This window comes from Sus scrofa, chromosome 2 (assembly GCF_054392235.1).
Source record: "Sus scrofa isolate SSC_HxYL_T2T_F1_AM1 chromosome 2, Sscrofa_HxYL_maternal_Yorkshire_Landrace_v2.0, whole genome shotgun sequence".
Taxonomy (NCBI): Eukaryota; Metazoa; Chordata; class Mammalia; order Artiodactyla; family Suidae; genus Sus; species Sus scrofa.
In genome coordinates, this window is record NC_139384.1 from 5,021,322 (window position 1) to 5,049,029 (window position 27,708).

A 27,708-nucleotide genomic window follows, 5' to 3' on the forward strand; every position below is an offset into this window, starting at 1 on the left:
GGATGGCCACTTGTGGCCGAGAGAGGCCAGAGCCATCAGCTCAGGTGGCAGGTGCCTGGTGGGATCTGGTTCCCTTGGACAAAGGCTGGTGCAGGGGGCAGGTGAATAAATCATGAGAGGCCTGGAGCAGGGCGGGGGCAGGACCAGTGACCTCATTCTGGGAGGTGAGGAGCAGGCAGCTGGGCGGTAAGCGGGCCGGGGGCATAACAAAGGGGCATGAGAGGCCTGGAGGCTGCCTGCCCACCCCTTTTCCCTGAGAAGCAGAAGCTGGGTGGGGGGTGCTGGCAGGAGGTGGGGAGGTGAGGAAGGGCAGAGGTACCAGCGGCTCTGGGTGGGGAGGAGAGGAAGAGCTGGGGCAGGGCTGGGGGATGCTCTTCCCAGAATCCAGGAGCCATCGTGGGAGAGGGGATGGTGGGATATTAGGAAGAGCGAAGAGGGACAGACCGACAGACAGTGTGGAAGTCTCACAACAGAGGGAGGGAACCCTCAAAGAGACAGGCAGAGACACAGCTGGACAGAGGGTAGCGGGCGGCGGGGGTAGAGCAAAATTGCAGGTGTGACACACACCGAGGGATCCCCATGGAACAGGGGGCGCAGGAGGGGCAGAGAGAGACACAGAACCAGAGGGGGGCGGGGATGCGAGGCGATGCAGAGCCCATGAACGAGCAGGAGGCCTGGAGGGCTGCATGCTGGTCTGGTTGGTCAGGGAAGGCTAGGATTTCAGGGAGGAGCGTGTGAGCAGCCTGGGGAGCCAGGAAAGACAGGGGTCTCAGAGAGCCCTTGGCCCCATCAGCCTGGGGAGGGAGGCACAGGGAGAAGCGTTGCAGGACCCTCGGGGGCCACACCCACAGCTGCCCACTCAGCCGCCATCCTGCATCCCGCCTCCCGCATCCCACAGGAACAAGGAGAGCGGAGTGGGGCAGTGCCCCTCAGCCAGCAGGAGGTGCCAAGCCCCCATCTCCATGGCCCTGGCCGAGGGCCCGGCCGATGACAGCATCCCCACTGGGGACCCCAACCTCTCTGCGGGGGCTCCAGGGCCTAGCCAGGCCCCTGCCAGCCCAGTGGCCAGGCGGCGGGCCCTCCTGCGGGAGCTTGAGGCCCAGGTGCAGGCCGCCTACGGGCAGGTAAAGGGGGCAGGGGTGGGGGGGTGTCCTCAACTGAGGGGCCACAAGGGGACAGAGGGGACCCCTGCCCCAACCGGGGCCCTGTAGGTCAAACCCAGGGCTGAGCCCAGCGAGGGGACCTCAGACGTGCATGCCGACAGACAGGTCAGCGGATCACTCAGCTGCCAGGAGGGAGGCTGGCATCCTCCCCACCTCCGCCTTCTGAGCCCCGCTTCCAGCCCACAGAGCCCAGAGTCAGCTGCCCCCAAGTACAAGGGTGAGGGGGCAGGTCCAGGCAGGGGTGCCAAGGGCAGGCAGGCTAGGCCGATGCTCCGAGGTGAGGGCAAGGCCACGGGCAGGGAGGGCAGAGGCTTCCTGGGCATCTTCGGTTCTTGGGGGAGACATAGCCCAGCCCACCTGACACACTGGGCACCTGGCTTCCTCTTCCAGGTCCAGGCCCCACTTCTGAAGACCTTAAACCTCTCCTGGTCGGGAGTGATTAGGGGCAGGGGTGGGGGGAGAGGGTGCTGGAGAGGGGGTGGCTGGAAGACCCTCGGGAGTGAGCGTGGGGAAGCTGCGCCTTCCAGGGGGGCCTTGTGCCCCGAGGGGCCCCCCTCACCAGCAGAGATGCTCAGAGATAATCCCGGATTAGGACCCAAGCCCCTGTGCCCAGGGCTCCCCGCCTGCCCACCCGCCCCCAATCTTCCCCACAAAACCCCGGGAAAATCCCCTGCAGTGCTCCTTGCTGGGAGTGGCAGAGGGCTGGTGGGAGCGCACGGCATCTGCTGAGGCCCAGTCCCGGGCCGCCCCTGGGGCTCCAGGCCTGGCATGGTTCCAGGGCCCATGGGAAACTGTGCCAAGCGTCCCCGACAGCGGGCACCTAAGGTAGGAGACTAAGGGGGCAAAGCCAAGGCCAGGAGGCCATGTGGGCCCTGGGAGGGTCTGTTGGGCTTGGCAGAGCCTGGGTGAGGGCTGGGCTGGGCTTCCAGGTCGGCACAGGAGAGGGATGGAGAGGGTGGTACCCACCGCCGCGGACCCAGATTTTCCGGGGACCTATCCTGGTCTCGGCTCCTGCAGACCACTGCCCCCCACCCCCGATGCCTCGCATTGCTCATCAGATCCCCTGGCTGCCTGTCCGGCGGTCCATCCCTGCTGCTGCCCCCGCCCTCTGCCCATCAGTCCTGGCTCGGGAGACTCAGACCATGAGCTCAGGGAGGGTCTCCAGCTGACGCTGGCTTTCTGAGTGACCGTGGCTAGATTTTTGGCCTTTTCTGGGCCTCAGTTTGCCCAACTGAACTGTAAGAGGGTGGAAGCTTCCAGCCTAGTGTGTTGATGGCGAGGATCCACCATCCCGTTCGGGGTTCAAAGACAGAGAGGCGGATGAGCAGGGGTGGAGAGCGGTCACTGCCCCCTCTCATGGCCGGCTCTGCTGCAGGACCGCTGGCAGTGGCCCAGATCCCCCCCAGGGGGCTCCCGCCACAGCCCGGGCCCCGGCCCCGGCCCCAGCCCCAGCCCCAGTCCCGAGGAGCAGGGGGACCCTGGGCCGGGCGTCCAGGGCTACTCGGTGCTCAGCAGCCTGGTGGGGCCAGCCTGCATCTTCCTGCGGCCCAGCATCGCCGCCACCCAGCTCGTATGTACAGTCACCGCCTGCCTGCCGCCCACCCATCACCCCTGCTCTCTCCTTTTGCCTCTCTTTGAGTCGGGGGAGAGGACTCAGTGGGGCTCTCAGAGCAAAGGCACACAGATACGGGGCGGCGGGGGGCAGCGAGGGGAGAAAGAGACACGGGATCAAACACAGGGAAGACCCTGTGAAACACACCAGGAAAGGGAGAAAGGGGGACAGAGTGTGACCCAGAGAAAAGGCAGTGACGGCCACCAAGGGGGTGAACAGGGAGGGGGCAGGGCCCCAGGAGAGGGATGCAGAGAGACCAAGAGAGACTTACAGAGATGCTGAGGGCCCCATGGCCAAGCCCGAGATTCTACCCAAGTCCAGATCCACCTCTGGCAGGTGGAGCCCCAGGCCCCAGAAGCGGGTGGGTGTGGGGGGCTGGGAAGGGGGCCCAAGACCCCCAGGCCATCAGCAGGAATGCGGGGAGGCCCCAAGCCTGAGCAGTGTCAGACCCAGGCCCTATGCCTGCATGTTGTGGGGGACCGAGTGGGCCCCAAAAAACCAGAAGGAAGGGGGGCAGCTACCTGGGTGGCCCAGGGAATTGTCAACCCCTCTGTGTCCCCTCAGGACCGGGAACTGCGGCCAGAAGAGATCGAAGGTAAAGGGTTGGGGAAAGTACCAGAGTTTCTGGAGCGGGGGGCATGGGGTGGGGGCCTGAGCCGTCTCCAGGAGGAACTGGGAGCAAGAAGGTTGCCGGGGATTGTGCGAGGAGATGCAGACAAGACTGAGCAGGGAGGGGCTGAGAGAACCCCCAGCTGTCAGTTCCCTGGTCACATTTGCCAGGAGGGTCATTGAGGGAACACCAGATGCCCACTGTGTGCCCGGCCCTGTGCTGAGCACTGGGTAACGAGAGGACATGACCTGTGTCCCCTTGAGACAGACATCCGTAAGCCAACCACAAGGACAAATGGTGCGAGTGTTCTCACAGAAGTGGGCTGGAGGGAACTGACCTGAGAGGGGAGACCTCCTTGAGCAGGTGACATAGGACCATAGAGGAGGGGAGAGTGTTCCAGAATGCGAGCTCCATACGATCAAGGGTTTGCTTCTCCCTCTCCCTTCCTTCTTCCTTCCTTCTCTCTCTCTCTTTCTCCTTTCTTTCTGCCTTCCTCCCTCCCTCCCCCACTTTGTTCTTTCCTTTCCCCTCCTTTCTTCGGTTCATATTTTTCTTTCTTCACTACTATGTCCCTAGCACCTAGAGCAGAGCTTGGCACAAGTGGATATTCCTTAAATATTTGCAGGAACAGTATGCCCAAAGGCCCCTGAGGCAGCATAGAGAGATGGGTATTTAGGAAGAGAGGATTGGACCAAGGGGAGAAGGTCCAATCCGGGCTGGAGGCCAAGGGATGCGGTGGAAGGACTGACTCCGCCCTGCCTGGCAGAGCTGCAGGCCGCCTTCCAGGAGTTTGACCGAGATCGGGACGGCTACATCGGCTACCGGGAGCTGGGAGCCTGCATGCGCACGCTGGGCTACATGCCCACCGAGATGGAGCTCATCGAGATCTCACAGCAAATCAGTAGGTGCCCGAGTCCTGCCCCACCCCCGGTTCTCCAGTGGCCATGGCCATGGCCAGGGCCGCTGGACAGCCCAGGGCACAGAGGTGTCTACCCAGGTTGGCCCCCGGCATCCGGGACCTTGGTCACTCTCGAGGCAAGCTCTCTGCCCCTAGAGAGTCGCACCATCCCCTACAAGGCGGGTGGCTTAAGGACCATCAAGCCTGGTTTTTTTGGCCACGCCCATGGCCTGCAGAAGTTTCCAGGCCAGGGATCCAACCCGCACCACAGTAGTGACAATGCCAGATCCTTAACCACTAGGCCACCAGGGAACTCCCATCAGGCCCATTTGGTAGATGAGGAAACTGAGTCTGAACGGTTACGTGACTTTCCTAAGGTCACACAGCCAGGTCATCGGAGCCGGGACTTGAACCCAGCTGAACTCTTCGGGAGACGCAGCCTGTGAGACCCAGGGGGCGGGAAAGGCCGTCTAGTGGGGCGTGGAAGAGGGACACAAGCCAGAAGGGAAAGGGGGCGGGCACAGGAGGGCCGGGGCTGGGCAGGGGGCTCTGATGGCCCAGGGTCTCTGACGGGCGGGCCCCTAGGTGGCGGGAAGGTGGACTTTGAAGACTTTGTGGAGCTGATGGGCCCCAAGCTGCTGGCGGAGACCGCGGACATGATTGGCGTCCGGGAGCTGCGGGACGCCTTCCGGGAGGTGCGGCCGCCGCGGGTGGGCGGGGGCGGCGTGGCCGCGGGTGAGCGAGGGGCCGCGTGAATGAGCGCTTCGGGCCCTGACCCGATGCCACAACCCGCCCTGCCACAGTTCGACAGCAACGGGGACGGCTGCATCAGCTTGGGGGAGCTCCGGGCCGCCCTGAAGGCCCTGCTGGGAGAGCGCCTCAGCCAGCGGGAGGTGGATGAGATCCTCCGTGACATTGACCTCAACGGGGATGGCCTGGTGGACTTTGAAGGTACTGCCCACCACTCACCACACTTCGACCACACACCGGGGGAGGGCACTAACAGAGAAAGACCATGATGCGGTTGGTACTGGTGTGTGCCAGGCCCTGTCTAAGCACACCCATGTTCTCTCCCAGGTAATCATCAGGAGAACTCTGGCGGAAGGAATCTTATTATCCCCAGAAAGTCAGTTCTTAGGAAAGGGGGGATACTTAGCAAAAGTGGATAGAGCCAAGCTCTGAATCCAAGCAGCCTATCCATAACCCAGCTCTTCCTCTATGCTTTGTTCCCAACAGAGGGAAAACAAGGATTAAGTAATAATAGGAAGCCAAGGAAAATCAGTATGTAGAAACTCTCCAAGGTAGGCCTCAAAATGTTCCTGAGCTTCCTAGTGGCCAAAGCAAAGAGGGAAATAGATTCAGTTACAAGATTTTTTACTTTTTATTTTTTAATCCATAAGAGAGCCCCTCTTCCTGGCTTATTCTCTACCGGATTCAGCGGACTCCCTTGCAAGCCCTGCCTTTAACCACACTTTCTCCCACCCCAAGGCCAGTATATTAGCCTCACTCCCGAGGGGTCCAGAGAGCAGACCTGAAACACTGGCTTTGTCCTGGCAGAGTTTGTGCGAATGATGTCTCGCTGAGCCTGCACAGAAGCTGGGGGCAGGAGACAGGACCAGAGCCACGGCCTGCCAGTGGATTTCTGGAAGCCCATCACCTCCAGCTGGGATCCTCCTTCTCTCCTCCCCACCCCCGCCTGTGTGCAACTCCTGCCCTCACCCCCGCCCCAACTCCTCCACCAAGCCTCCTTGCCCTTTCTGTTTCTCTGACAATAAAGCATCTTCCGCCCGGGGGAGGTAGCTTCTTCCCAGGGAAACTAAATGACACATCTCATCACTCCAACCCTCCCATGGTCTTCGTTACCCCATTTTCCAGACGGAGGAACCCCAGAGCCCAGAGTCTCAGCAACGTGCTAGAGGTCACACAGCTCCACAGCCATCTCTCCCCTCCAGGCCACACAGCACATGCTGCTAGATTATTCTTCCTCAAATGCCACTTGCACTTTGTCATACTCCTATTTACAAACTGGCCGTGATCCCCTATGGCCTCCAGGCTGATCCAGCCCATTGGCCTGGCACCCGAAGACTCCAGGAGGAACTGGCCTAAAGTCACGCACATTAGGATTAAGATGATGTGGACTTGAGCCAGGCCTGGGGACTATAAAATCACAGTGACAACAAGAAAAGGTGCCTCGGGTCAGTGGATGCAGGACAGACCTCAGCCTCTTGCGGCACTGCCTGACCAGCTCCCATTCCCACCTCCTGGGAGGGAGAATGCGCCTGACCTCCAGGTCAGGAAGGGGTAGGAGATTTCAGTGCTTGTGCCTGGTCCTCTCCATCATTGCCTTGAGACAGAGCGGGTGGGCAGCCACTGGTGCCCTGCCCAGCCTAGAGCTTGGACCCGAGGTGCCAGGGCTGGCTGCAGCAGCCTCAGCACCACTTGCCTGGCAGATCACAATTAATCTCTAATCCTCAATTAAGTGATCTCTCCCGTCAGTCTGGCAGGGCTGGGCATAAGGAGGAGTTGCCCCAGCTTGCCTGGGAGCCATGGTTCACCCTCCCTCCTGCCACCCTCCACGGGCTGGCACAGATGGCATTGCTGCCTGAAAAGAACCTGTCCCCTCTGCAGGAGCCAGGGGGAGTGATGGCCATGTGCCAGGGGAAGAGCAGACCCTACTCAAGGTCAGCCTCCCACCGCCACTGGCCCCAGCTTGGCAGGCTCTGTGGTTGGAGTCAGGGAGGGAGGGTTGGTTGCCGGGGGAGGGGGGGGGTCTTACTTGGCTGCAGAGTGTCTGTTGGCCTCAGAAGTGCTCGCAGCTCCCCCAAATCTCATGCATACCCTCCCAGCCCCAAAGGGATGCTAGCCCAGGTACCAGGGCTGGGAAGGAACAGTAAGCAGGCAGCAAGAGGGGCGAGCCAAGAGCCCCTTCCCTGCCTGAAGGGGGAACCTGCCACCCAGCTCCTTTGACTGCTGCCAGCTGGAGCAGGCCAGGGCTACAGGATCTCCTGGTTTTCCCAGAGAAGCTGTCAGTGAGCTTTTTACACAGTCTAACTTACTTGGTTGGAATATCACATACATTCAGTTAACGTGTATAAATCTTATGTGAACACCTCAGTGAATTTTTCACCTGTGCACACCTGGGTAACTGGCAGCCAGATAAGGATATTTTATTTTATTTTTAAGTAGTTTTAGGTTTACACACGTACTTCAAAGACAGGGAGGGAGTTCCTGTGCATCCCACACCCAGCTTCTCCTATGTGTTAGTGGATCAAGGTTCTCCAGAGAAACAGGACCAATAGGAGGGGTGTGTGTGTGTGTGTGAAGATAGTTACTGTAAGGAGTTCCCACTGTGGCTCAGGGTAATGAACCCAGCTAATATCCAAGAGGACACCAGTTGGATCCCTAACCTTGCTCAGTGGGTTAAGGATCCGGCGTTGCCGGGAGCTGTGGTGTAGGTCACAGACGCGGCTCAGATTCTGCGTTGCTGTGGCTGTGGTATAGGCCGGCAGCTGCAACTCCCATTCAACCCCTAGCCTGGGAACCTCCGTATGCCGCAGGTATGACTCTAAAAAACAAAAAGATGAAATTAGATTGAAAAGATATTTACTGTAAAGAATCGGCTCAGACAGTCATGGGCGCTGAGTGGTCCCAAGATCTGCAGTCAGCATGCTGCTATCCTGGAGACCTGGTAATGTAGCTCCAGTCTGGCCCCAAGGCCTGAGAGCCAGAAAAGTCGATGTTGCAAGTTCCAGTCTGGGGACAGGAGAAGCCCGATGGCCCCGCTCAGCAGTCCGGCAGGCAGAATTCCCTCTCCTTCAGCCTCTTTGTTGCATCCAGGTCTTCAGCCCTCACTGGGAAGAGCAGTCTGCTTGACTCAGTCTACAGATTCGACCAACGTTAATCTCATCCAGATGCAACCTCACAGACACACACAGAATCACGTGTGACCAGAGGGCTGGGCCCCCTGCGACCTAGTCTAGATGACACATAAAATTGACCATGATACGCTATTCACCTCTTACATTAGAGAGGTAACTTTGTCACTGTCAATGAACTAATACGGATACGTTGCTATGAACTCAAGTTCACAATTGATGCAGATTTTATCACTTTTCCGCTGCTTGTCCTTCTTCTGTTCCAGAATGCCATCCAGGACACCATCCTACCTTAGGCATCACATCTCCTTAAGGCTTCTCTTGTTTGGGATGGTTTTACAGATTTTCCTTTTTTAAAAAAAGTATTGTTCCTGCTGTGGCGCAATGGGATCCATGGCATCTGGAGCATTGAGACGCAGGTTTGATCCCCAGCCCGGCCCAATGGGTCAAGGATCCAGCATTGCCGCAGCCATGGCATAGGTTGCAACTGTGGTTCGGATCTGATCCCCAGCCAGGGAACTCCATGTGCTGAAGGGTAGTCAAAAAAGAAAATAAAAAGAAAAATTGTCTTTGGAGGAGGACTGGTCGGATATGTTATAGAATGTCCCTAAATTGGGATTTGTCAGATGTTTTTCTCATGACAATTCGTCTTGGATTATGGGTCTGGGGAAGGAAAACTACAGAAGTGAAATCCTCTTCTCAGCCCAGCATATCCAGGGTGACTTCTCTCCACAGGCCAGCACTAATGAGGGGAACTTGATCACCTGGTGGAGTTGGTCAGGTTTCTGTACAGTCAGATTACTCTTTCCTGCTGTGGCTCAGCGGGTTAAGAACCTAACACAGTGCCTGTGAGGATGTGGTTCAATCCCTAGCCTTGCTCAATGGCTTAAGGATCCGGCATTGCCGCAAGCTGTGGTGTAGGTTGCAGGTGTGGCTCAGATCCGGTGTTGCTGTGGCTGTGATGTAAGCCAGCAGCTGCAGCTCTGATTCCACCCCTAGTCCGGGAACTTCTATATGCCGTGAGTGTGGCCGTAAAAAGAAAGAAAAAAATATTTCTGTATGTAACCAACTGTATTTATGTCAAGCTAAACATGAGCTCCTATTGAGAGCTCCAACTCCAATCCATTAGCCCATGGACTATTCTAACCTCCTTCCCTTGCTACCTGTAACTCCTCATTCCAACAGTGAGAAGCCATTCGTTCTACACTTATTTAATTTTGAATTCCAGTGTACGTGTGCAGTGGTTTCAGAATTGTCAACCCATCCCCCATGGGAAACCGCGTCATCAACCAGGGTCCAGTGCTTACGTGCAGATCTTTTTGTCTTTGTTCCTCCAGACTCCACTGATTTCCAGATTAGCACCTGATTCCCCCACCCCCTTCAGTGAGGCTGTTCCTACATTTGCAATACAGCTAGATTCTTTTGTCATATTCTGCTTTCCACCCTCGGATCGCCTGACCTTCTAAATGAAAAAGTTTACTCTTTGGTAACTGTCAAGGTCTTGCATGTACCATTACAGCATCATACATAATCACTTCATGCCCCCCCATCCCCTCTGCTCCCCCTGTTCAATTTTACCCCTCCCCCCTCTACCCAGCACCCCCTCACCCCAGCACCCTTGGCAACCAGTCATTTTTTTTACCTTCTGTATCAATTTGCCTTTTGCGGAATGCCGTACATTTGGGATCATACAGTATGTGGCTTTTTCAGACTGGCTTCTCAGCACTGTGTCTATATCTTTTCAAGGCTATAGATAGATGATTTCCTTTTATTGCTGAATAATAGTTGATTGTATGGCGACTGCTCAGTTTATCTGTCCATTCACCTGTTGAGTGGTGCCTCTCTGGGAAAACTTCTGTGATGTCACACTTCCCCTAAGTTCCAATGCTCCCTGTCCCAGTCTCCACATTGCCTTAGTCCATTGTGTGCTTTTGCTTCCCTGTCTGTCTCTCCTTGAGACTAGGAGCTCCTGGAGGACAGAAGCCATGGCCAGTTCACTTCCATATCAGTGTCCAGCATAAAGCCGAAGATGGGGGATGGAATCAAAATGTTTGCTGAATGAACGAATGAATGAATGTCCTGGACATGACCGGTACACAAAGCCAGAGAGGTTTTGAGAAGTAGCCTGGGAAAAAAGGGTTACGGTTTGGAGGAGAGTCTAAGATCTCAGGTTGTGAGGAATGAGATTTGAGGAGAGGGGTCTGGATAGAGAAATGGATAGGGAAGAGGAGAATGAAACATAAGCATTTTATGACTATTCGTTTAATCCACACAACAATCCTAGGAGATGGTTGTTCCTAGCGTCCCCATTTCACAGATGAGGAAGTTGAGGCCTAGGGAGGTAACTTGCCCAAGGGCAAGTGGGGGTGGGGGCTGAGGGTGCGATTAGACCCATCAGTCTGACCCCAGATGCTGCTGTAGTCCCTGATCCAGGACCGTCCGTGGTACAGAACCCGGGATGCCGTAAGTATTTAAGATTAGCTGTTCCCGCTATTATCATTATGGGGCACCGGCGTGGGGCCTTGGGGGAGGAGGGCAGGTTGAGGTCCAGGTAGTTGGAAGAGGGGCAGGACCCGAGGTCCAGGCAATTGCGAGGAAGAGGCGTGTCAGCAGCATTGGTGAGGGGTCCGTTGCCATGGGAACAAACGAGGCCCTAAGAGGGCGCATGCGCGGGTCGGGGACAGGTTGTTGAACCGGTGAAAGGTGACGTAAAAGCGCACGGGGTGGGGCGCAGGGCTGGGAACGTCAAAGCCCTGCGTCCTCCCGCACTCGGAGCGGCGGAAAGGCGCGCGCGCGCGCGCGGCAGCGGCGGCGACGGCGGCGACGACAGCAGCCCCAGCTGAACCGGGACGGCAGCGGAAAGGTGACGTACAAAGCAACGTGAGTGAGGCGTGAGGACGACAACCGCGCCCGGGAAGCCCCGCCGGGCTCGAACCGCGGCGGACCGGACCCAGGTCCGGCTTCCGAGGCTCCGCCTCTCGCGTTTTGGGACTAATCGGATTGAGAGCGCGCCGGCCCGGGCCGCGAACTCGCCAATTGCGGAGGGCATCGACCACTACCCAATCCGGAGCAGACAGGTGCGAGGTCCGGAAGGCGGAGACCAATCAGCAGCGGTTGCGGCCTGTTGGGGCCGGCCTCGGCCAATGACAAGGCCCGAGTGACGTCTTCGCGCACCAATCAGGAGTGAAGGAGCCTTCGTGCCCGCCCGCCCTTCCGGCCTGAGCTCTATTTACCAGGGGCGTGCTGCCGGCTTGCCAATCAGAGCGCAGCTAAGCGGCCAGGCAGCCAACCCGGGAGGAGCGGCCGGCCGGCGTCTGCCGCACCCAGGAGTTGGGGATGTCCTACAAACCCATCGCCCCCGCCCCCAGCAGCACCCCGGGCTCCAGCACCCCTGGGCCCGGCACCCCGGTCCCTACAGGTGAGGATCCAGCTCCACCCCTGCTCGCCTGTCCGGGCGGTGGAGGTCTCGAAGAGAGGACGGCCTGAGTTCTGCAGTAGTGGGCCTGCCGGCTACCCTCGCTGAGCCTCAGTTTACTGGCCTGTGATGTGGGCGTGGTCACGTAGGGCTTGTTGGTGAAGCACAGGGGGAGGGGTTTGTCCTGAAGTTTAGCAGCGTGAAGCCAAGCATCCCTTTGGAGGTAATCGGGCGAATCTGGTCCGGGGCTTGGAGCGCCGGGACGAGGCGTCCCTACCCCGCGCTGACCTCTCACTCGCGCCTGTTGCAGCTGGAAGTGTCCCATCGCCGTCGGGCTCGGTGCCGGGAGCTGCTGCTCCTTTCAGACCTCTGTTTAACGACTTTGGACCGCCCTCCATGGGCTATGTGCAGGTGAGTGGAGCCTAGGATCTTCCATAGGATTGCCTGTGGAGGAGGACTGGAGCCCCCCTCTTGGCCTGAGCTCACTGCCGTGTTCTCCTTTGACACAGGCAATGAAACCACCTGGCGCCCAGGGCTCCCAGAGCACTTACACGGACCTGCTGTCGGTCATAGAGGAGATGGGCAAAGAGATCCGACCCACCTATGCTGGCAGCAAGAGTGCCATGGAGCGCCTGAAGAGAGGTGAGTGAGGCCAGGCCCACCACCCCTGCCCAGGAGACTTAACACTGGGAAGGAAAGACAGGTGGAGGCCACCTGAGCCAAGCGTAGACTAGGGCCAGTATCACTGTCCACAGAGGCATTTTGCAGTGAATTGCAGCCGAGTCCGTTTCCAGGGAAGGTCCAGAGAATTTGTATTTCACCGGGGCAAATTTGAGCATTAACCGAACCTCTGATCTCATCCAGGCCCCCATTAGGTCATAGTCCCTTTCACTGAAAGGAAAGGGGAGTAGGGAGGGAGGGGGGTCTTCCTCTGGAGGGGGGTGTGGGGCTATGGAGGGTCACTGAGGCCTCATCTGTTCCTTTCCCATCCTCACCCCAGGCATCATCCATGCCCGGGCCCTAGTCAGAGAGTGCCTGGCAGAGACAGAGCGGAACGCCCGCACGTAACAGGACTCGACTCCTCCTCGGCGTCTGGACCTTTCCTGGCCACTGCAGAGCACCTGCTTCTCCCTGGCCTTCACCCCGAGTTGCACTTCCCATCCTGGGCTTCCTGTCCTGTGTCCTTTGGTGGGTGCCCTCCAGGAACCAGTGGGCGGCTCTCACTCCAGTCGGCAGCAGTAACTGGAACCCCCAAAAGAGGGAGCAGTGAGGTCCCTGGGAGTCCCACCCATGACCTGCCAACAGTGTTGATCCAGCTGGGGCTTTCTCCTTTCTGTGGCCCCACCGCTCAGCACTTACCCAGGACTTACCGTTTTCCCAGACCCCTTCTCCCCCCAGCAGAGCCTCAGAAGGCCTGTCGCCTCCCTGCCTCGTCTCCTAGGCCATAACTCTTTTCTCGGTGTGTCTTTTGCTAAATATGCCCTTTTTGTATAAATAAAAGATAATTTGGAGTTGTTCTCTCAGCTTGTAGTCTTTATGAGTCTGCTGCGTCTAGTAAGTCTGGGTGGGCCAGGAAGGAGGGCAAAGAGGAGACTCGGGGTGGTGCACTGGGTGGGAGAGAGGTCCACTGAGCCCAGCTTTGCCTTGCCTCCACTGTCCATTGACCTTGGTGGGACCCTGCCCTTGTCTGCCGCTGCCCCCTGCCTCTTCCACCTGTAAGTAGTAGAGAGGGTTGAGCTCCAGTGGCTGAAAGCCCTGCCCTCCTTCACAGTCATGCCACCAGGGGGCAGCGCAGGGCCTTGGCTGCCTCCACAGCTGAGGGCACTGCCTCCAGCCTGAGCCTAGAGGGTTCTTCCTCTGAATTAGCTGGTAATGGTGAGGCCCGGCAGGATGGAAGTGCCCTTTCACTTAAGCCATGCCCTCACATGCCTTAATGCCCTAAGGTCCTAAACTCCAAATCCGCCCTGGAGGCTCTGAATACACCCCACCTCAGCCCCCAGAGGGGAAGGGCACTGCTGCTTTCCAACACGGGAAGACCCAGCCGGTTCGGTTGGGTGCTGCTGCTGCGTTACTCTGTCCCAGTGCTCTTTAGGTAACTGGGTGTGGTCCCACAAGCCCAACCTTCCGTTATCTCCGCGGTTGCCCCGGGTCTGGCTGTCGTTGGCCAGCCCTGGGGACCCGGAAGGTAGAGGTGAAGAAAGCCACGGGCTCTACTCAGGGACTAGCCTAAAGATTGGGAATGACTGCAGGACCCTTCTTGGGTGTGTCCCTAGAGGTCTGGGCGCTGGAAGCCCAGCAGCTCCGCAGAGGCAAGTCAGAGACCGGTTTCTGCCCAGACTTTGGACATTTCCCCCACCCCGGGTCCCAGGTTTCAAAGGCCTGGAAAGTTGGGGATGGGACGCTGTCACATTTTCTTAACACCAGAGAGGGCTGGACCAGGGCGAAGGTTGGAACCGAGAGTGCTTTGGGGGTGCCAAAGGACACAGCGGGAGCAAAAAGCGCCAGCATTTGGAGAAGGGCCTCCTCCTCCACTGCCTTGGGGAAGGAAGGCTGGGGCCGCCCTCCTCTGCCGCGGGCGGGGCTGCCCGGACCCCGCAGGGGTGGGCAGGGCCGGCCGGGCCCAGGAAGGGGGCGGGGCGGCCGCAGTGACGCGGCGGGCGGCGGGGAGGGACCGCAGGGGCGCCGGCGGGCAGACCGGGAGAAAGGTCGGGGCCATGGGCCCGCGCTGCGCCTCCAGAGGGTCCGGCCACTGCTGGAATCCGAGGCCGGGGCTGGGGGCGCTCCGGCCTCCAATCCACGACACGTCCGCCCCCGCCCGGACCGGGTGACGGGCGCCCGCCCTAAACTAGAGGTGAGCCGGGACGCTGGCGGGAGGGCCAAGAGCACCGCGGGGAACGGGGACGCCGGGGAGCAGAGGGAAGTGGGGACCACGGGGCCTCTCGCTCGCTCAATGGGGGTGGTGGCTGTAGCGAAACCGGGGCGCAGGTGGATGGAGCGGGTCTCTCAGGACGGGGGCCCGTGGGATACTTTTGCCTCAGCCCGAAGAGGGGTCAGCCTCGGGGAAGGATGATGGGCTGCACAGACGAGTGTCCGGGGTCCAGGAAGGATGCTGGGAAGGGGAAAGTTGAGGACCGGTTGCCGGCCAGGGTAGGGAAGATAGATCTAGGGGGCCGAGGTGTTAGGTGTCTGGTCTTTGAAGGTAGGTTCGTGTGCGGGGGGGTGGGGAACACTGATCGAGATGCCGAGAGGAGGGGCGAACAGGGCTGCTCCGCGGAGAGATACCCCCGGGGGACAAGGTTCTAAGCGGACGCCCAAAAGTGGGGGACACGGAACCACACCGACTCGAGGAAAGGGATGCAGGGGGCGGGCCCCGAGGGGCCAGCTGTGGAAAACGGACCCGGAAGGAGGGGCCCGGGGGTGTCCAGGGGGGGATCCCCGAGGGATGCTGTTCCAAGAGGGCTTAGGATGCGGCCCGAGATGTGCTGCTGGCTTGCCAGCCCGCCGGCCTGCGCCCGCGGCTCTGGGGGGCCCGCGTCAGCCCGCGGTTGCCATGGCGATGGGCGGGCGGGGGGCGGGGGCTGCGCGGAAAAAGAGGTCAGCGCTCAGCCTCGCGGCGGCTCCGGGTCCCCCGCGGTGCTGGCTGCAGAGCTGGGCTCGCCGCTGCCTCCCCTGTGGCGGGCCCGGGCATGGGGTCCCCCGGCCCAAGCCCCTCGGCCCGCGCGCAGGGCTCGGGCCCGCGCGCCGCCGCCCCGCACTGACGGCCGCACGGTGCCCTGCGCCAGGAGGAGCGGAGGCCGCGCGCGGCCGGCTGAGCGCCTTCAGGATGCTCATCAAGGAGTACCACATTCTGCTGCCCATGAGCCTGGACGAGTACCAGGTGGCCCAGCTCTACATGATCCAGGTGAGGGCGGTAGGAAGAAGGAGACGAAAGTCGGGGGTCATGCTTGATGTCGGGTAACCGCAGGAGCGGGCAGGCCGCACCTGGGACAAGGGACCAGGCCCAGCTCAATCCCCCTCCAGTCTAGCTCTGGGGTTTGGAAGGACTCAGAGGTGGGAGAAGGAGAGAGAGGTTCCCTAGTTGGATGCAGGGCAAGGGGTGGTAGAGGTTAAGGACTGGGAGAAGAGGGTAGAGGGCCTAGTGGCACCTCCCCCCGCCCCAGTGCCCAGCCCCTGCTGTCCACATCTGATCTCTTTTAATCCTCCTTAGCATCTGTAATCCTTCAGGAGTAGGGAAAGGAGCACAGGAGGAGGCAGGAGTGGGAGGCAGAAAGTGAGGAGGGGTCCCAGGTGGTAGGGAAAGTCTGGGAGGGGGTTCCCAGAGCGTGAAGGATCCTGGCAACCCCAGGCCCCAAAACTGTGACAGAGAGGGGCAGGCCGGAACCCCAGAGGGCGAGGTCTGGGCTAAGATGAAGCCGGTGAGGATCTGGGTTTGGGCCCGGAGGGAATGAGCTGGGCGGCTCTCCGGGAGGGGAGATGGTAGGTGCCTGTTCCAGGTGTGCTCCTGGGAAATGTGGGCCCAGTGTCTGCCCAGGTGAGGGGGCCAGAACCCAGCGGCCCCAGAGGGTTGAGTGGTTCAAACTCCAGAGCTGTAGAAGGGCAAGATCTGAGTGCTCTCAAACTATAAGGGGTGTGGCAGGAGTTGGTGTTGGGGTCCTGGAAAGATGGACCGCTTTTACTCTCCTTGAGTCTTCCAGCCCCTTCACCCCCTTCCACCCCCCCTTGACTACTTCTCCACCTCACCTCTGCTCAGCACCCTCCATCCCCTCAGGTCATGGTCAAGTTATTTTCTCAAAGGGGCCTTCCCTGGCCCTGCTAACAAAATTGCAACCCTCCCTCTATCCCCTTCACTCTTTTTAGCGCTTTTCACCTTCTAACCGACCTTATAATTTGCTTTTGTCTGTTATCTGTCCTGTGTCTCCCTCCCCCCTGGAATGTAAGTCCCACCAGGGCAGGCAGGAGTCTTTGTTCCGTATATCAGCAGATCCCAAATAATAGCATCCGAAACAAAGCCTGGGATGGAGCCAACGATACATACTTGAATGACAGAGTCCTGGCCTGCAGAACCCCCGTAGGGGACTGCACAGCTGGGGACGGGACAGCGGCTGTCATCCTGACCCCAGAGCTGCAGGGGACCAGGATCAGGTTTCAGAGTTAAGAAGGCTGGGACTAGGGCCTTAGAGCTGCACAGGAGGGCAGGCCTGGCCAGGGATCCCTTCCCAGGGGCTGCGCTGGGGCTGAGCTGCCCTTCTGCTCCACCTGGGCTGCAGAAAAAGAGCCGAGAGGAGTCGAGTGGCGAGGGCAGTGGCGTGGAGATCCTGGCCAACCGTCCCTACACAGATGGGCCCGGCGGCAGCGGGCAGTACACGCACAAGGTGTACCACGTGGGCTCCCACATCCCAGGCTGGTTCCGGGCCCTGCTGCCCAAGGCCGCCCTGCAGGTGGAGGAGGAGTCCTGGAACGCTTATCCCTATACTCGGACCCGGTGAGTGGCCGGGGCAGGCCAGGGGCCATGAGAGGAACAGCCCTAGTGGACACAGCATGACCCTCAGCCCTGCCCTCTGCCCAGGTACACCTGCCCCTTTGTGGAGAAATTCTCCATCGAAATAGAGACCTATTATCTGCCTGATGGGGGGCAGCAGCCGAATGTCTTCAACCTGAGCGGGGCTGAGAGGAGACAGCGCATCCTGGGTGAGGCCTAGCGCCTAGACCTAGCAGGAACCCCTGGAGCCCCTCTCGGGCCCCTTGCCACCTCGACAGGTGACAAGTCCCTGGCTCTCTGCGGGCCTAGGCTTCTTGTGCCCTGAGGGAAGGGGTGGCAGGGGCCGGAGGTGGCTGATGTTGCTCAGTGCTGCCGGCATCTCCTCAGATACCATCGACATCGTGCGAGATGCAGTGGCCCCCGGCGAGTACAAAGCAGAAGAGGACCCCCGGCTGTACCGCTCGGCCAAGACGGGCCGAGGACCACTGGCTGATGACTGGGCACGCACGGCGGCCCAGACGGGGCCCCTCATGTGCGCCTATAAGCTGTGCAAGGTTGAGTTCCGCTACTGGGGCATGCAGGCCAAGATTGAGCAGTTCATCCATGATGTCGGTGAGCACCCAGCCACGGCAGGTTCCGTTTACCAGGCAGGCACCAAGTTGGGTGTTTGCGCCAGGGATGCTCCCGGTCTAACTGGGGCCTTGGAAACATAAGCATCATTTCTATTTGGTGTGGTGAGCACCGAGGCAGAGGGGAGTGGCACAGCCTAGCCTGGGGTCAGCGGAACCTGGCCTGAGGGGCAGGCGAGGGTCCAGAGGGCAAGAAGCTGGCGACGTGATCTCTGAGGTCCATGCCAGCTCTGACATTCAGAGATGCTGCTTCTCATTCATTAAGATTCTAAGACTTGGAGTTCCTGCTGTGGCACAGTGAGTTAAGGATCCTGCATCGTAACTGTGTGTTTTTTTTTGTTTGTTTGGTTGGTTTGGTTTAGTTTGGTTTGGTTTGGGTTCTTTTTTTTAGGGCCGCCCCTGCAGCATGAAGTTCCCAGGCTAGAGGTCAAATCGGAGTTGCAGGAGCCACAGAACTGCAGGATCCAAGCTCTGTCTGGGAGCTACACCACAGTTCACAGCAACACTGGATCCTTAACCCACTGAGCAAGGCGAGGAATCGAACCTGCATCCTCATGGATTCTGGTTGGGTTCTTTACTGCTGAGCCACAGTGGGAACTCCTGGCATGGCAGCTGCAGCTCGGATTCCATCCCTGGCCTTGGAGCTTCCATGTGCTGCTGGTGTGGCCAAAAAAGAGAAGAACAACCCCAAAAAGATTCCAAGACTCTCCAATGTCCTGTGGGTCAAAGGACTTAAGACTCGTAGGAGGGTTGCCAGCTCTCCCTGGCAACACGCTAAGGGGTGCAGGCCAAAGCTGTGACCTGTCATTTTCCCAGAGCCCCCCTACTGCCAGCTCCCAGTCCCATTCTCTGGCCCTGGTATCCAGAATGCTCTATTTCATGCCCCCCAAAAACTAACCCCACAGCTCCTGTGGCTCTGCTCTGCCCCACCTCCTAGGTCTGAGGGCAGGCTACCTGCAGATAGAAGGACCGGGGGCATCCAGGGACCTGGGTTCCCCTGCACCACAGCTCTCATGGGACCTCCAGTGAGCTACTCCCCAGATATGAAAAGCTGATATTGATCACAATAGGCCAGATCCTCCGCTAATCACTTTCCATGCACGACCTCCTGTAGCGCCCATGTCCCTTAAGGTAAGACTATTAATATTCCCATTTTACAGATGAAGAAATTTAGCTTGGAGAGGGATATAGGTGCCTCGCCTTACATTTGGAAAAAGGCCAAAAAGCACAAATAAGAAAATGAAGTTCACCCGCATAGAACCACCACGAAGATTCTGATGTATTTCCTCCCGGTTTATAGTTATAATGCAGTCATTATGCCTTTATTTCCTAGATAGTGAAGTTTCTAACCTTATTCCCCTGCTTAAGAGGAAAATATCCCAGAATGGGTATCGCCACAATGATACCGTCATTCACTAAGCGCCAGCACTTCCATTAACTATTAACACCTTCATTAACCATCAACAATTTCATTAACTGTTAACGCCTTAATTGCTAACGCCTCTGAAGAAGTCGGCAGGAAGCCAGCTGAAAGAAAGCAAGAACACACATTGGTCCCAGCCTCCCAAGGGTGCTGGGGTGGGCTCAGTGCTCAGAGTTGGGGTGTCTGGAGGGATAAAAGGCAGCGGGCAGGCAGGGAGGTCGGGCAGGCTGACAGAAACCACCGTTTCCCCTCCATCTCCTGGCCAGGGCTCACCCTGCCCTACTCTGTGGCTCTGGGTGGGTGGTGTGCCCAGAGAAGCCATTACCCAAACTCAAGGGCTGGGCATGTGGCTGCAGCAGCCGGGGGATGGCGGGGGAAGGGCATGGTTCTGACGCCTGGGCACCTACAGGTCTGCGTCGGGTGATGCTCCGGGCCCACCGCCAGGCCTGGTGCTGGCAGGACGAGTGGACAGAGCTGAGCATGGCTGACATCCGTGCCCTGGAGGAAGAGACTGCTCGCATGCTGGCACAGCGCATGGCCAAGTGCAACGCGGCCAGCGAGGGGCCTGAGGCCCAGCCCCCGGGGAAGCCAAGCACAGAGCCCCGGGCTGGGGCCAGCCATGCTGGCACCCCCGATGGGCCCGAAGCCCCCCCTGGCCCCGACGCTTCACCCGACGCCAGCTTTGGCAAGCAGTGGTCCTCGTCCTCCCGTTCCTCCTACTCCTCCCAGCACGGAGGTGAGGCTGGGGCTCAGCGACGGGAGGGACCGGCCCTCAGGCGGGACTCCCAGGCTGAGGCGGACGTGGCCCTGCAGGGGGCGTGTCTCCCCAGAGTTTGTCCGAGTGGCGCATGCAGAACATCGCCCGAGACTCCGAGAACAGCTCTGACGAGGAATTCTTCGATGCCCACGGTCAGCCACGGTAGCCCTGTTGGAGTTGGGGGCAGGGGGTGTCTCTGGGAAGCTCCCGCCACCCTGTGACACAGCCCCTGGGCCCTTCAGAAGGCTTCTCGGACAGTGACGAGGTCTTCCCCAAAGAGATGACCAAGTGGAATTCCAACGACTTCATCGATGCCTTCGCCTCCCCAGTGGAGGCTGAGGGGGCCCCAGGTAAAGCTCCTGCATCGCGTTGCCAGCCGCCAGCAGCCTGCCTGCAGTGGGGACCTGGAGAACAACTCATTCCTAAATTTAATGGGGTCCTACGATGAATGTCCATCCAGAAAGGGTGCTCCTTAAATGCACAGACGAATAATGGATGGGTGGATGGATGGAGTGTATTCGGGTTTCAGACACAGCCCAAAGAATGCAGGAATTAATCTGGAGTCCAGGAAGGCTTCACTGGGAGGTGGGGTCTAAGCTGGATTTTGAAGAATGGGACCAGCTCTGTGCAAAAGAACTTTCTGTAATGACGGAAATGTTCTCACCACCGGCCGCATGGGGATATCAAGCACGTGAAAGCTAGTGTGACCGAGGAACTGAATTTTGTATTTTAATTCATTTCAATTTAAATGCGCCCATGTGGTTAATGGCTACCATACTGGACAGAGCAAGCTTAGAATTTTCGAGGCAAACAGGCAACTGGGGGCGAGGCATCCGCATCAGCAGCAGGACCCGCCCAGAAATGTGCAAAGACCTTGGGAGAGTCAGGGGACAGAGGAGGTCAGAGGAGGCTGGGGGGCAGGGTGGGGATGCTCAGGCAGACAGCGAAGCAGGGGCGCCTGGAGGGCCAGGTGGGGGCATCCCCAGAGACTCCCTCCGTCTCTTCCACTGGCTTTCCCCATCCTACAGACCCTAGTACCGAGGCCACCAGAGACATCGGGGATGGGAGCCGAGCACCCAGGGACTCAGAAGTGAGTATGCTTGGCTACCCCACCTCTCTGTTCTGCCCACCCCCTGGTGACTGCTCTGACATCCCTGGTGCCCCTTTGTGCCCCGCAGGGCCTGGATGGAGCCGGGGACCTCGGGACTGAGACATGCCCAGTCCATGCCCTCTTCCTCATCCTGCACAGCGGCAACATCCTAGACTCGGGTCCCGGAGACACCAACTCCAAGCAGGCGGACGTGCAGACACTGAGCCTAGCCTTTGAGGCCGTCACCCGCGTCCACTTCCCCGAGGCATTGGGCCACGTGGCGCTGCGCCTGGTGCCCTGCCCGCCCATCTGTGCTGCTGCCTATGCCCTTGTCTCCAAGTACTGGTCGGGGAGGAAGGGTGGGGGGGTCACATGGGGTCCCCGAGGTGTGGACAGCCACTTGGAGGCTCCTGGGACCAGAGAGGCCCCATGGGGGGAGGGGGAGGAGGCCAGGAAGCCAGCTGCCTGGGCCAGTCGCCCACTCAGCTGGACCTCAGCTTCTAGTCAATGGCTCCATCACAAAGGCCCCATGGTGCGGGACTTGCCAGCAGGCCAAGGGGATTTCGACAGGGCAGTGGAGGGCCTGGAAGCTCCCCACCCATCCGTTATGTCCCCTCCTTCTACAGCTTGAGCCCCTACAGCCATGATGGTGACAGCCTGTCCCGCTCCCAAGACCACATTCCACTGGCTGCCCTGCCGCTGCTGGCCACCTCATCCTCCCGATACCAGGGTGCCGTGGCCACCGTCATCGCTCGCACCAACCAGGCCTACGCCGCCTTCCTGCGCTCATCTGAGGGCGCCGGCTTCTGCGGGCAGGTCAGGAGTTCTGTTCCTGGGCAGCTGCTGCTGGAGCCCCCCTCCACCTGCCTCCGCTGCTGCCCCTCCTGATGGCACTGCCCTCTCGCCCAGGTGGTGCTGATTGGGGACGGCGTCGGTGGGATCCTGGGCTTTGACGCGCTCTGCCACAGTGCCAGCGTGGGCACTGGGAGCCGGGGTAGCAGCCGCCGAGGAAGCATGGTCAGTGTAGCTGGTGCCCGCCTCCCCAGGAAGGGAGTGTCTCTTCTGCTCTAGGTCTTGAGCTGCCCCTGGAATCTGACCTCTCTCCAGCTGTCCTCTGCTGCCTCCTTCCATCCACTCCGGGGCTTTGGCGCTGGGGCGCTGCTCGCTGGCTTTGTTTGCATCTCTGCCCCACCCCCCATGCTTCTTTCCTCACTTCCAAATAAGTAGAAATCCATTGTCTCCAGTCCTAAGGAGGTTTCTGTCCTCTATTCCAACTAGACCAACGAGCTGCTCTCTCCAGAGGTCGGCCCAGTGCGGGATCCCCTGGCTGACGGGGCGGAGGGGCTGGGCCGCCTCAGCCCAGAACCCTCAGCCCTGCCCGCCCAGCGCAGCCCCAGCGATGTGGCCAGTCCTGAGCCTGAGGGCTCTCAGAACAGGTGACGTTCTGACCCCGTCAACCCTACACTGGGCTTGTGCTGCGCTGCAGAGGCCTTGGCACTGAGTGCCCCACCTCCACCCCCAGCCTGCAGGCAGCCCCCGCAGCCACCTCCTCCGGGGAGCCGAGACGGGCAAGCACAGCCTCCTGTCCACCCACTGCCACCTCTGAGGCTCCTGATGGTCCCACCAGTGCCGCCCGTCTAGACTTCAAGGTCTCCGGCTTCTTCCTCTTTGGCTCCCCTCTGGGCCTGGTGCTGGCTCTGCGTAAAACCGTGATGCCCGCCTTGGAGGGTGAGCCCTGGGGTTTCGGGGAGGTGGGGGAGGGGGGCACGACTCATTCTTCATCCGCCCCTCCCCCACCTCCTCCAATCTTCGGCTCCCCTGAAACACCGGCGTTAATGCCACTCCCCACTGTACAGATTAAATGGCCTGGCTAGAGAGGGGACCCTGAGCCCCAGAAAGAAGGGGACTTGCCGGAGTTCCCGTTGTGGTGCAGTGGTTAATGAATCCGACTAGGAATCATAAGGTTGCGAGTTCAATCCCTGGCCTTGCTCAGTGGGTTAAGGATCCCATGTTGCCGTGAGCTGTGGTGTAGGTCGCAGACGCAGCTCGGATCCTGCATTGCTGTGGCTCTGGTGTAGGCCAGCGGCTACAGCTCTGATTAGACCCCTAGCCTGGGAACCTCCATATGCGGCAGGAAGCGGCCCTAGAAAAGGTAAAAAGACCAAAAAAAAAAAAAAAAAAAAAAAAAAAAAGGGAACTTGCCAAGGCTATTTCCCAAAATGAACCAGGAGGAATGCATACCCACAGATGCGCTTCCTGAGAAGGGGTCCAACAGGCCTGGGAAATGCATCCTCTTGAACTGCTCAGCAAATTGAGGCTCTGATCTGTGTTTAGCCAAGAGACCCGTCTCACTTTGAGCAGGACGTCCAGGGAATGTAGTCCCAGAAGCGCGAGTTAGGGGTCACACAGCATGTCAGGGTACCGCTTTCCACAAGCCCTACCTCCCAGTATGCCCAGCTGAATGCACTGCTCCCTTTATCTTCTGGGTACCAGTGGCCCAGATGCGCCCAGCCTGTGAGCAAATCTACAATCTCTTCCACGCGGCCGACCCCTGCGCCTCCCGCCTTGAGCCTCTGCTGGCCCCCAAGTTCCAGGCCATCGCCCCACTGGCCGTGCCCCGCTACCAGAAGTTCCCCCTGGGAGATGGCTCGTCCCTGCTGCTGGGTATGCCTCCAACCAAAATAAAGGGGAGGAGGAGGAGGGCACCAACACTGAGGGGTGGGCATGGCCCACACCACTGGGACTCTTGCGTCACCACTCCCAGGACCAGGAAGCCTTCCCCTGGCCCCTTGCACGGTCTGGAGCCCCAAGACCCTCTCACATTCTCTGCCCAGAAGTGGGAGGCATTGGTGATGACTGGGCTAGAGAGAGGAGGTAGGGACCCTGTTGGAGAGCAGCCACCCTCCACTGGGGGGCGCTTCTGTGTCCACGTGTAGGGGTGCATTGTGCCTCCCCGCGCGCTTGTGTTCTGTACTGGTGTGTGCGTGCAAGTGAGTATCTGTTTGGCCCCAAGAGACAAGTGGGCCCTGGGTTGGTGTGGCAGTGGTAGGCATTCTGGCAGGAATGCAGCTGGCCGTTGGGGTGAGCTAAAAGGAGAACCCCCCCCTTCATGTCCACCCAGATGTGGACCTGATTGGGGGTGGGGGGGCGAGCTGTCCTGGAACCCTGGGTGGGAAGACGGGAGGGTGACCTGGCCCAGCCAGCCACTGAAGTTGTCTCTCTACCTGCAGCGGACACTCTGCAGACCCACTCAGGCCTCTTTCTGGAGGAGCTGGAGATGTTGGTGCCCTCAACACCCACCTCTGCCAGCGGTGCCTTCTGGAAGGGCAGTGAACTAGGCAGTGATCCGCCAGCCCAGCCAGCTGCCCCCAGCACCACCAGTGAGGTGGTTAAGAGTAAGTCAGCCAGCCCCCCAGCCCCCCCCCGGGGGGGGGCTGCACTTATTCCGCCCTCAGAGCCCAGCGGAAACCCTTGCCCCCGGCACTTGCTCTGGAACTAGAGAACCCCAGCATCCAACTCCAGACCCAGCAAAGAGCGGGCTTGGTGGAAAAGAGGGAGGGAAGAGCACTAGGGGCCAGACAGGTGGGCACGGAGTCGGAGGCCACCCCTGGCTCACCACCCACCATGGCCCGTGCAGTCCTGGAGCGCTGGTGGGGGACCAAGCGGATTGACTACTCACTCTACTGCCCTGAGGCGCTCACCGCCTTCCCCACCGTCACGCTGCCCCACCTCTTCCACGCCAGCTACTGGGAGTCAGCAGATGTGGTGGCCTTCATCCTGCGCCAGGTGGGCCAAGGATGCGGGGTGGGAGAGGAAACTGGACAAGGGTAGGGAGCCGTGGGTGGCGGGAGAGCCTGTCCCAGGCACCCTCCCCCACTTCACGTGGCCTCGCCTGATCCGGTCCCGCACAGGTGATCGAGAAAGAGAGGCCACAGCTGACCGAATGCGAAGAGCCGTCCATTTACAGCCCGGCCTTTCCCCGAGAGAAGTGGCAGCGCAAACGCACCCAAGTCAAGATCCGGGTACGTGCACGGCCCTGCCAGGTCTCCCCAGGATCCCCGCCCCTCAACACCTTCCTGGATCCCGCTCCGCCCACTGTGGTCCTGGCCCCACCTCCTCATGCATTGGCCCCGCCCAGCTCCTCCCGCAGTCCTGTCATCTCCCGGCTGCGGCCGCGGGTTCATGCCTTCTCTTCCCCGCCAGAATGTCACTTCTAACCACCGGGCGAGCGACACGGTGGTGTGCGAAGGCCGTCCCCAGGTGCTGAACGGGCGCTTCATGTACGGGCCCTTGGACGTGGTCACGCTCACCGGAGAGAAGGTCAGGACACAGCGGCCTCGGCCCGGGATAGACCAGCCCGCCTCGGGCCGGCCTCGCCCCAAGCCAAAGCTGCCGTCTTCCCTTCTGTGTACCCGCCCCCCCATAGCTCCTGGTCCCGCCAAGGTTGAGCCCCCAACCCCATTCACCCCCGACGACAGACCCGGCTGAGCCCTCCACTCAGCATCAGGGGGACCCGCTCACGCCCTCTCCCCACCAGGTGGACGTCTATATCATGACGCAGCCTCTGTCGGGCAAGTGGATCCACTTCGGCACCGAGGTCACCAACAGCTCGGGCCGCCTCACCTTCCCTGTGCCCCCAGAGCGTGCGCTGGGCATCGGCGTTTACCCGGTGCGCATGGTGGTCAGGTGAGCGCGGGGCGGGGCGGGCCTCTGCAGGGCGGGGCTCCTCTAGGCCACGCCCCCACGTCGCTCACGCGGCCCTCGGCCTAGGGGCGACCACACCTACGCCGAGTGCTGCCTGACGGTGGTGGCCTGTGGCACTGAGGCCGTGGTCTTCAGCATCGACGGCTCCTTCACGGCCAGCGTCTCCATCATGGGCAGCGACCCCAAGGTGCGCGCCGGCGCTGTGGACGTGGTCAGGTAGGAAGGGCTGGCCCCCCCCCAACTCTAGCCGTGATGACCGGTCCCCAGCCCCAGCAGGTGGAGCTGACCACTGCCCCACCGCACAGGCATTGGCAGGACGCGGGGTACCTGATCGTGTACGTAACGGGCCGGCCTGATATGCAGAAGCACCGCGTGGTGGCCTGGCTGTCGCAGCACAACTTTCCCCACGGCGTCGTCTCCTTCTGCGACGGCCTCACCCACGACCCGCTGCGCCAGAAGGCAATGTTTCTGCAGAGCCTGGTGCAGGAGGTGCGGCTGCGGGGGAGGGTCCTGACCCCACCGTTGCTCACCCCCACCTCGAGGAGGCCTATTTGGTGCCACCTCCATCCGGCCAGACCTAACCCATAGGAAAGCCTCCGATAGTCCCGACCTCATGGTCCCAGGAACCCCTAGTCCCTGGTACCAACTAGGGAGCCGCCGATCCCACCCCAGAAGGGGCGGGTGACTAAGACTACGTGGCCCCGCCCTGAAATATTCTGAACCCAGAAGCCCACCAGACTCCACCCCCCCAGCCGCACGACCCCGCCCCCTGGGGCTGCTGACCAGCCTCGCCCGCCACAGGTGGAACTCAACATCGTGGCCGGCTACGGGTCCCCCAAAGACGTGGCAGTATATGCGGCGCTGGGCCTGCCCCCGAGTCAGACCTACATCGTGGGCCGCGCTGTGCGGAAGCTGCAGGCACAGTGCCAGGTGAGGGCCACCTGATGGAGGGGACTGCCAGCCAGGAAGGGAGGGGGTGGCTAGGCCTGGGCCGTAAGGGCCACCTGTGTGCTCAGAAGCACCTGGGCCGGCTGCGAGAAGGCCGGCGACTTCCTAGGACAGGCGTCACGGGCAGCTTGGAGCTGCAGGCAGGGCAGGATTGCTAACTTAAACTGGAGTATGCTCCATGCCTTAAGGGGTGGTTGCACTTTGGCATGGCCCTGGGCATGGGCCCTGACCTTTCATAGCCTCAATTTCATCTGTAAAGTGGAAATGAGAACATGGGAGGGGCCTCAACCACTATCATGAAGATCACGTGATTTACCACGTGTCCACATGCACGGGGCTGGGCACAAAGCAAGTGCTTGCTAAATATTTGCTGCTGTTACTTCCCTCCAAACCCCCATTTTACAGATAAGGAAACTCAAGAGAGGGGCAGAGCTAAGGGTAAAGCCGAGGGGTTAACCAAGCCGTGCCAGGCCTGTGATGCAGCCAGCACCGCCCAGGAGCCTGGGGAGGGGGAGGGGAGGGGAGGGCAGCGTGTGGACCAGCCATCCTCTCATCGCTGCCCACCCCGCCCACAGTTCCTGTCGGATGGCTATGTGGCCCACCTGGGCCAACTGGAGGCAGGCTCCCACCCTCACGCCCCCTCTGGACCCTCGAGGGCCGCCCTGGCCAAGAGCAGCTATGGCGGGGCCACCCCTGTGGACTTCCTCCGAAAACAGAGCCAGCTGCTTCGCTCAAGGGGCCCCAGCCAGGCCGAGCGGGAGGGCCCAGGGACGCCGCCCACCACCCTGGCTCGGGGCAAGGCCCGGAGCATCAGCCTCAAGCTGGACAGCGAAGAGTGAGCCCCAAACCGTGGCTGGACTCAGGTTATTTATTCACACACTTGAGGGGCCCAAGTGGCCGCCTGTGGAAGGCTGGGCCCCCAGCCCCACATCCTGCATCTCTGACTGCCCCTCAGCGTAACCTTCCCTTTCATGTTGGGAGACCCGGCCCTGGGGAGGGGAGCAGCAGGGGCCCAGAGGCTTTTCCAATGCGTGTCAATCCTTGGAAATAAACACCTCCTGCATCCCACCCGGTGGCCCACCTGTCTGGCATCACAGGGCAGCCC

General features: G+C 60.2%; 3 protein-coding genes across 4 annotated transcripts; all 3 read left to right on the plus strand.

Moving 5' to 3' along the window:
* The first annotated feature begins 216 nt into the window (after positions 1-216).
* On the plus strand, positions 217-6,107 carry CABP2 (calcium binding protein 2). Its single transcript, XM_085010290.1, has 9 exons — positions 217-299; positions 899-1,124; positions 1,350-1,380; positions 2,492-2,733; positions 3,340-3,370; positions 4,152-4,286; positions 4,869-4,978; positions 5,087-5,234; positions 5,841-6,107. The coding sequence occupies exons 1-9, from the start codon at positions 217-219 to the stop codon at positions 5,864-5,866; spliced, it is 1,032 nt and encodes a 343-aa protein (XP_084866416.1). The 3' UTR covers positions 5,867-6,107.
* A 5,307-nt stretch (positions 6,108-11,414) lies between these two features.
* Positions 11,415-13,096, plus strand: CDK2AP2 (cyclin dependent kinase 2 associated protein 2). Its single transcript, XM_003122454.4, has 4 exons — positions 11,415-11,576; positions 11,884-11,984; positions 12,083-12,215; positions 12,574-13,096. Exons 1-4 carry the CDS (start codon positions 11,495-11,497, stop codon positions 12,639-12,641), a joined length of 384 nt encoding a protein of 127 aa, XP_003122502.1. The 5' UTR covers positions 11,415-11,494; the 3' UTR covers positions 12,642-13,096.
* Positions 13,097-14,248: 1,152 nt separating this feature from the next.
* Positions 14,249-27,671, plus strand: PITPNM1 (phosphatidylinositol transfer protein membrane associated 1). 2 transcript variants are annotated; one of them, XM_085010557.1, is made up of 24 exons: positions 14,249-14,424; positions 15,356-15,474; positions 16,841-17,055; positions 17,140-17,330; positions 17,440-17,664; positions 19,514-19,840; positions 19,918-20,013; positions 20,104-20,211; positions 20,890-20,951; positions 21,040-21,290; positions 21,578-21,767; positions 21,861-21,968; positions 22,230-22,387; positions 22,474-22,679; positions 23,445-23,615; positions 24,182-24,346; positions 24,589-24,737; positions 24,863-24,973; positions 25,155-25,271; positions 25,489-25,637; positions 25,722-25,871; positions 25,961-26,144; positions 26,457-26,585; positions 27,179-27,671. In XM_085010557.1, the coding sequence occupies exons 5-24, from the start codon at positions 17,583-17,585 to the stop codon at positions 27,440-27,442; spliced, it is 3,177 nt and encodes a 1,058-aa protein (XP_084866683.1). In that variant the 5' UTR covers positions 14,249-14,424; positions 15,356-15,474; positions 16,841-17,055; positions 17,140-17,330; positions 17,440-17,582; the 3' UTR covers positions 27,443-27,671. The 2 variants fall into 2 exon arrangements, with proteins under 2 accessions (XP_084866683.1, XP_003122503.3); XM_003122455.6 differs by having other exon boundaries at positions 17,140-17,261.
* Positions 27,672-27,708: the final 37 nt, after the last annotated feature.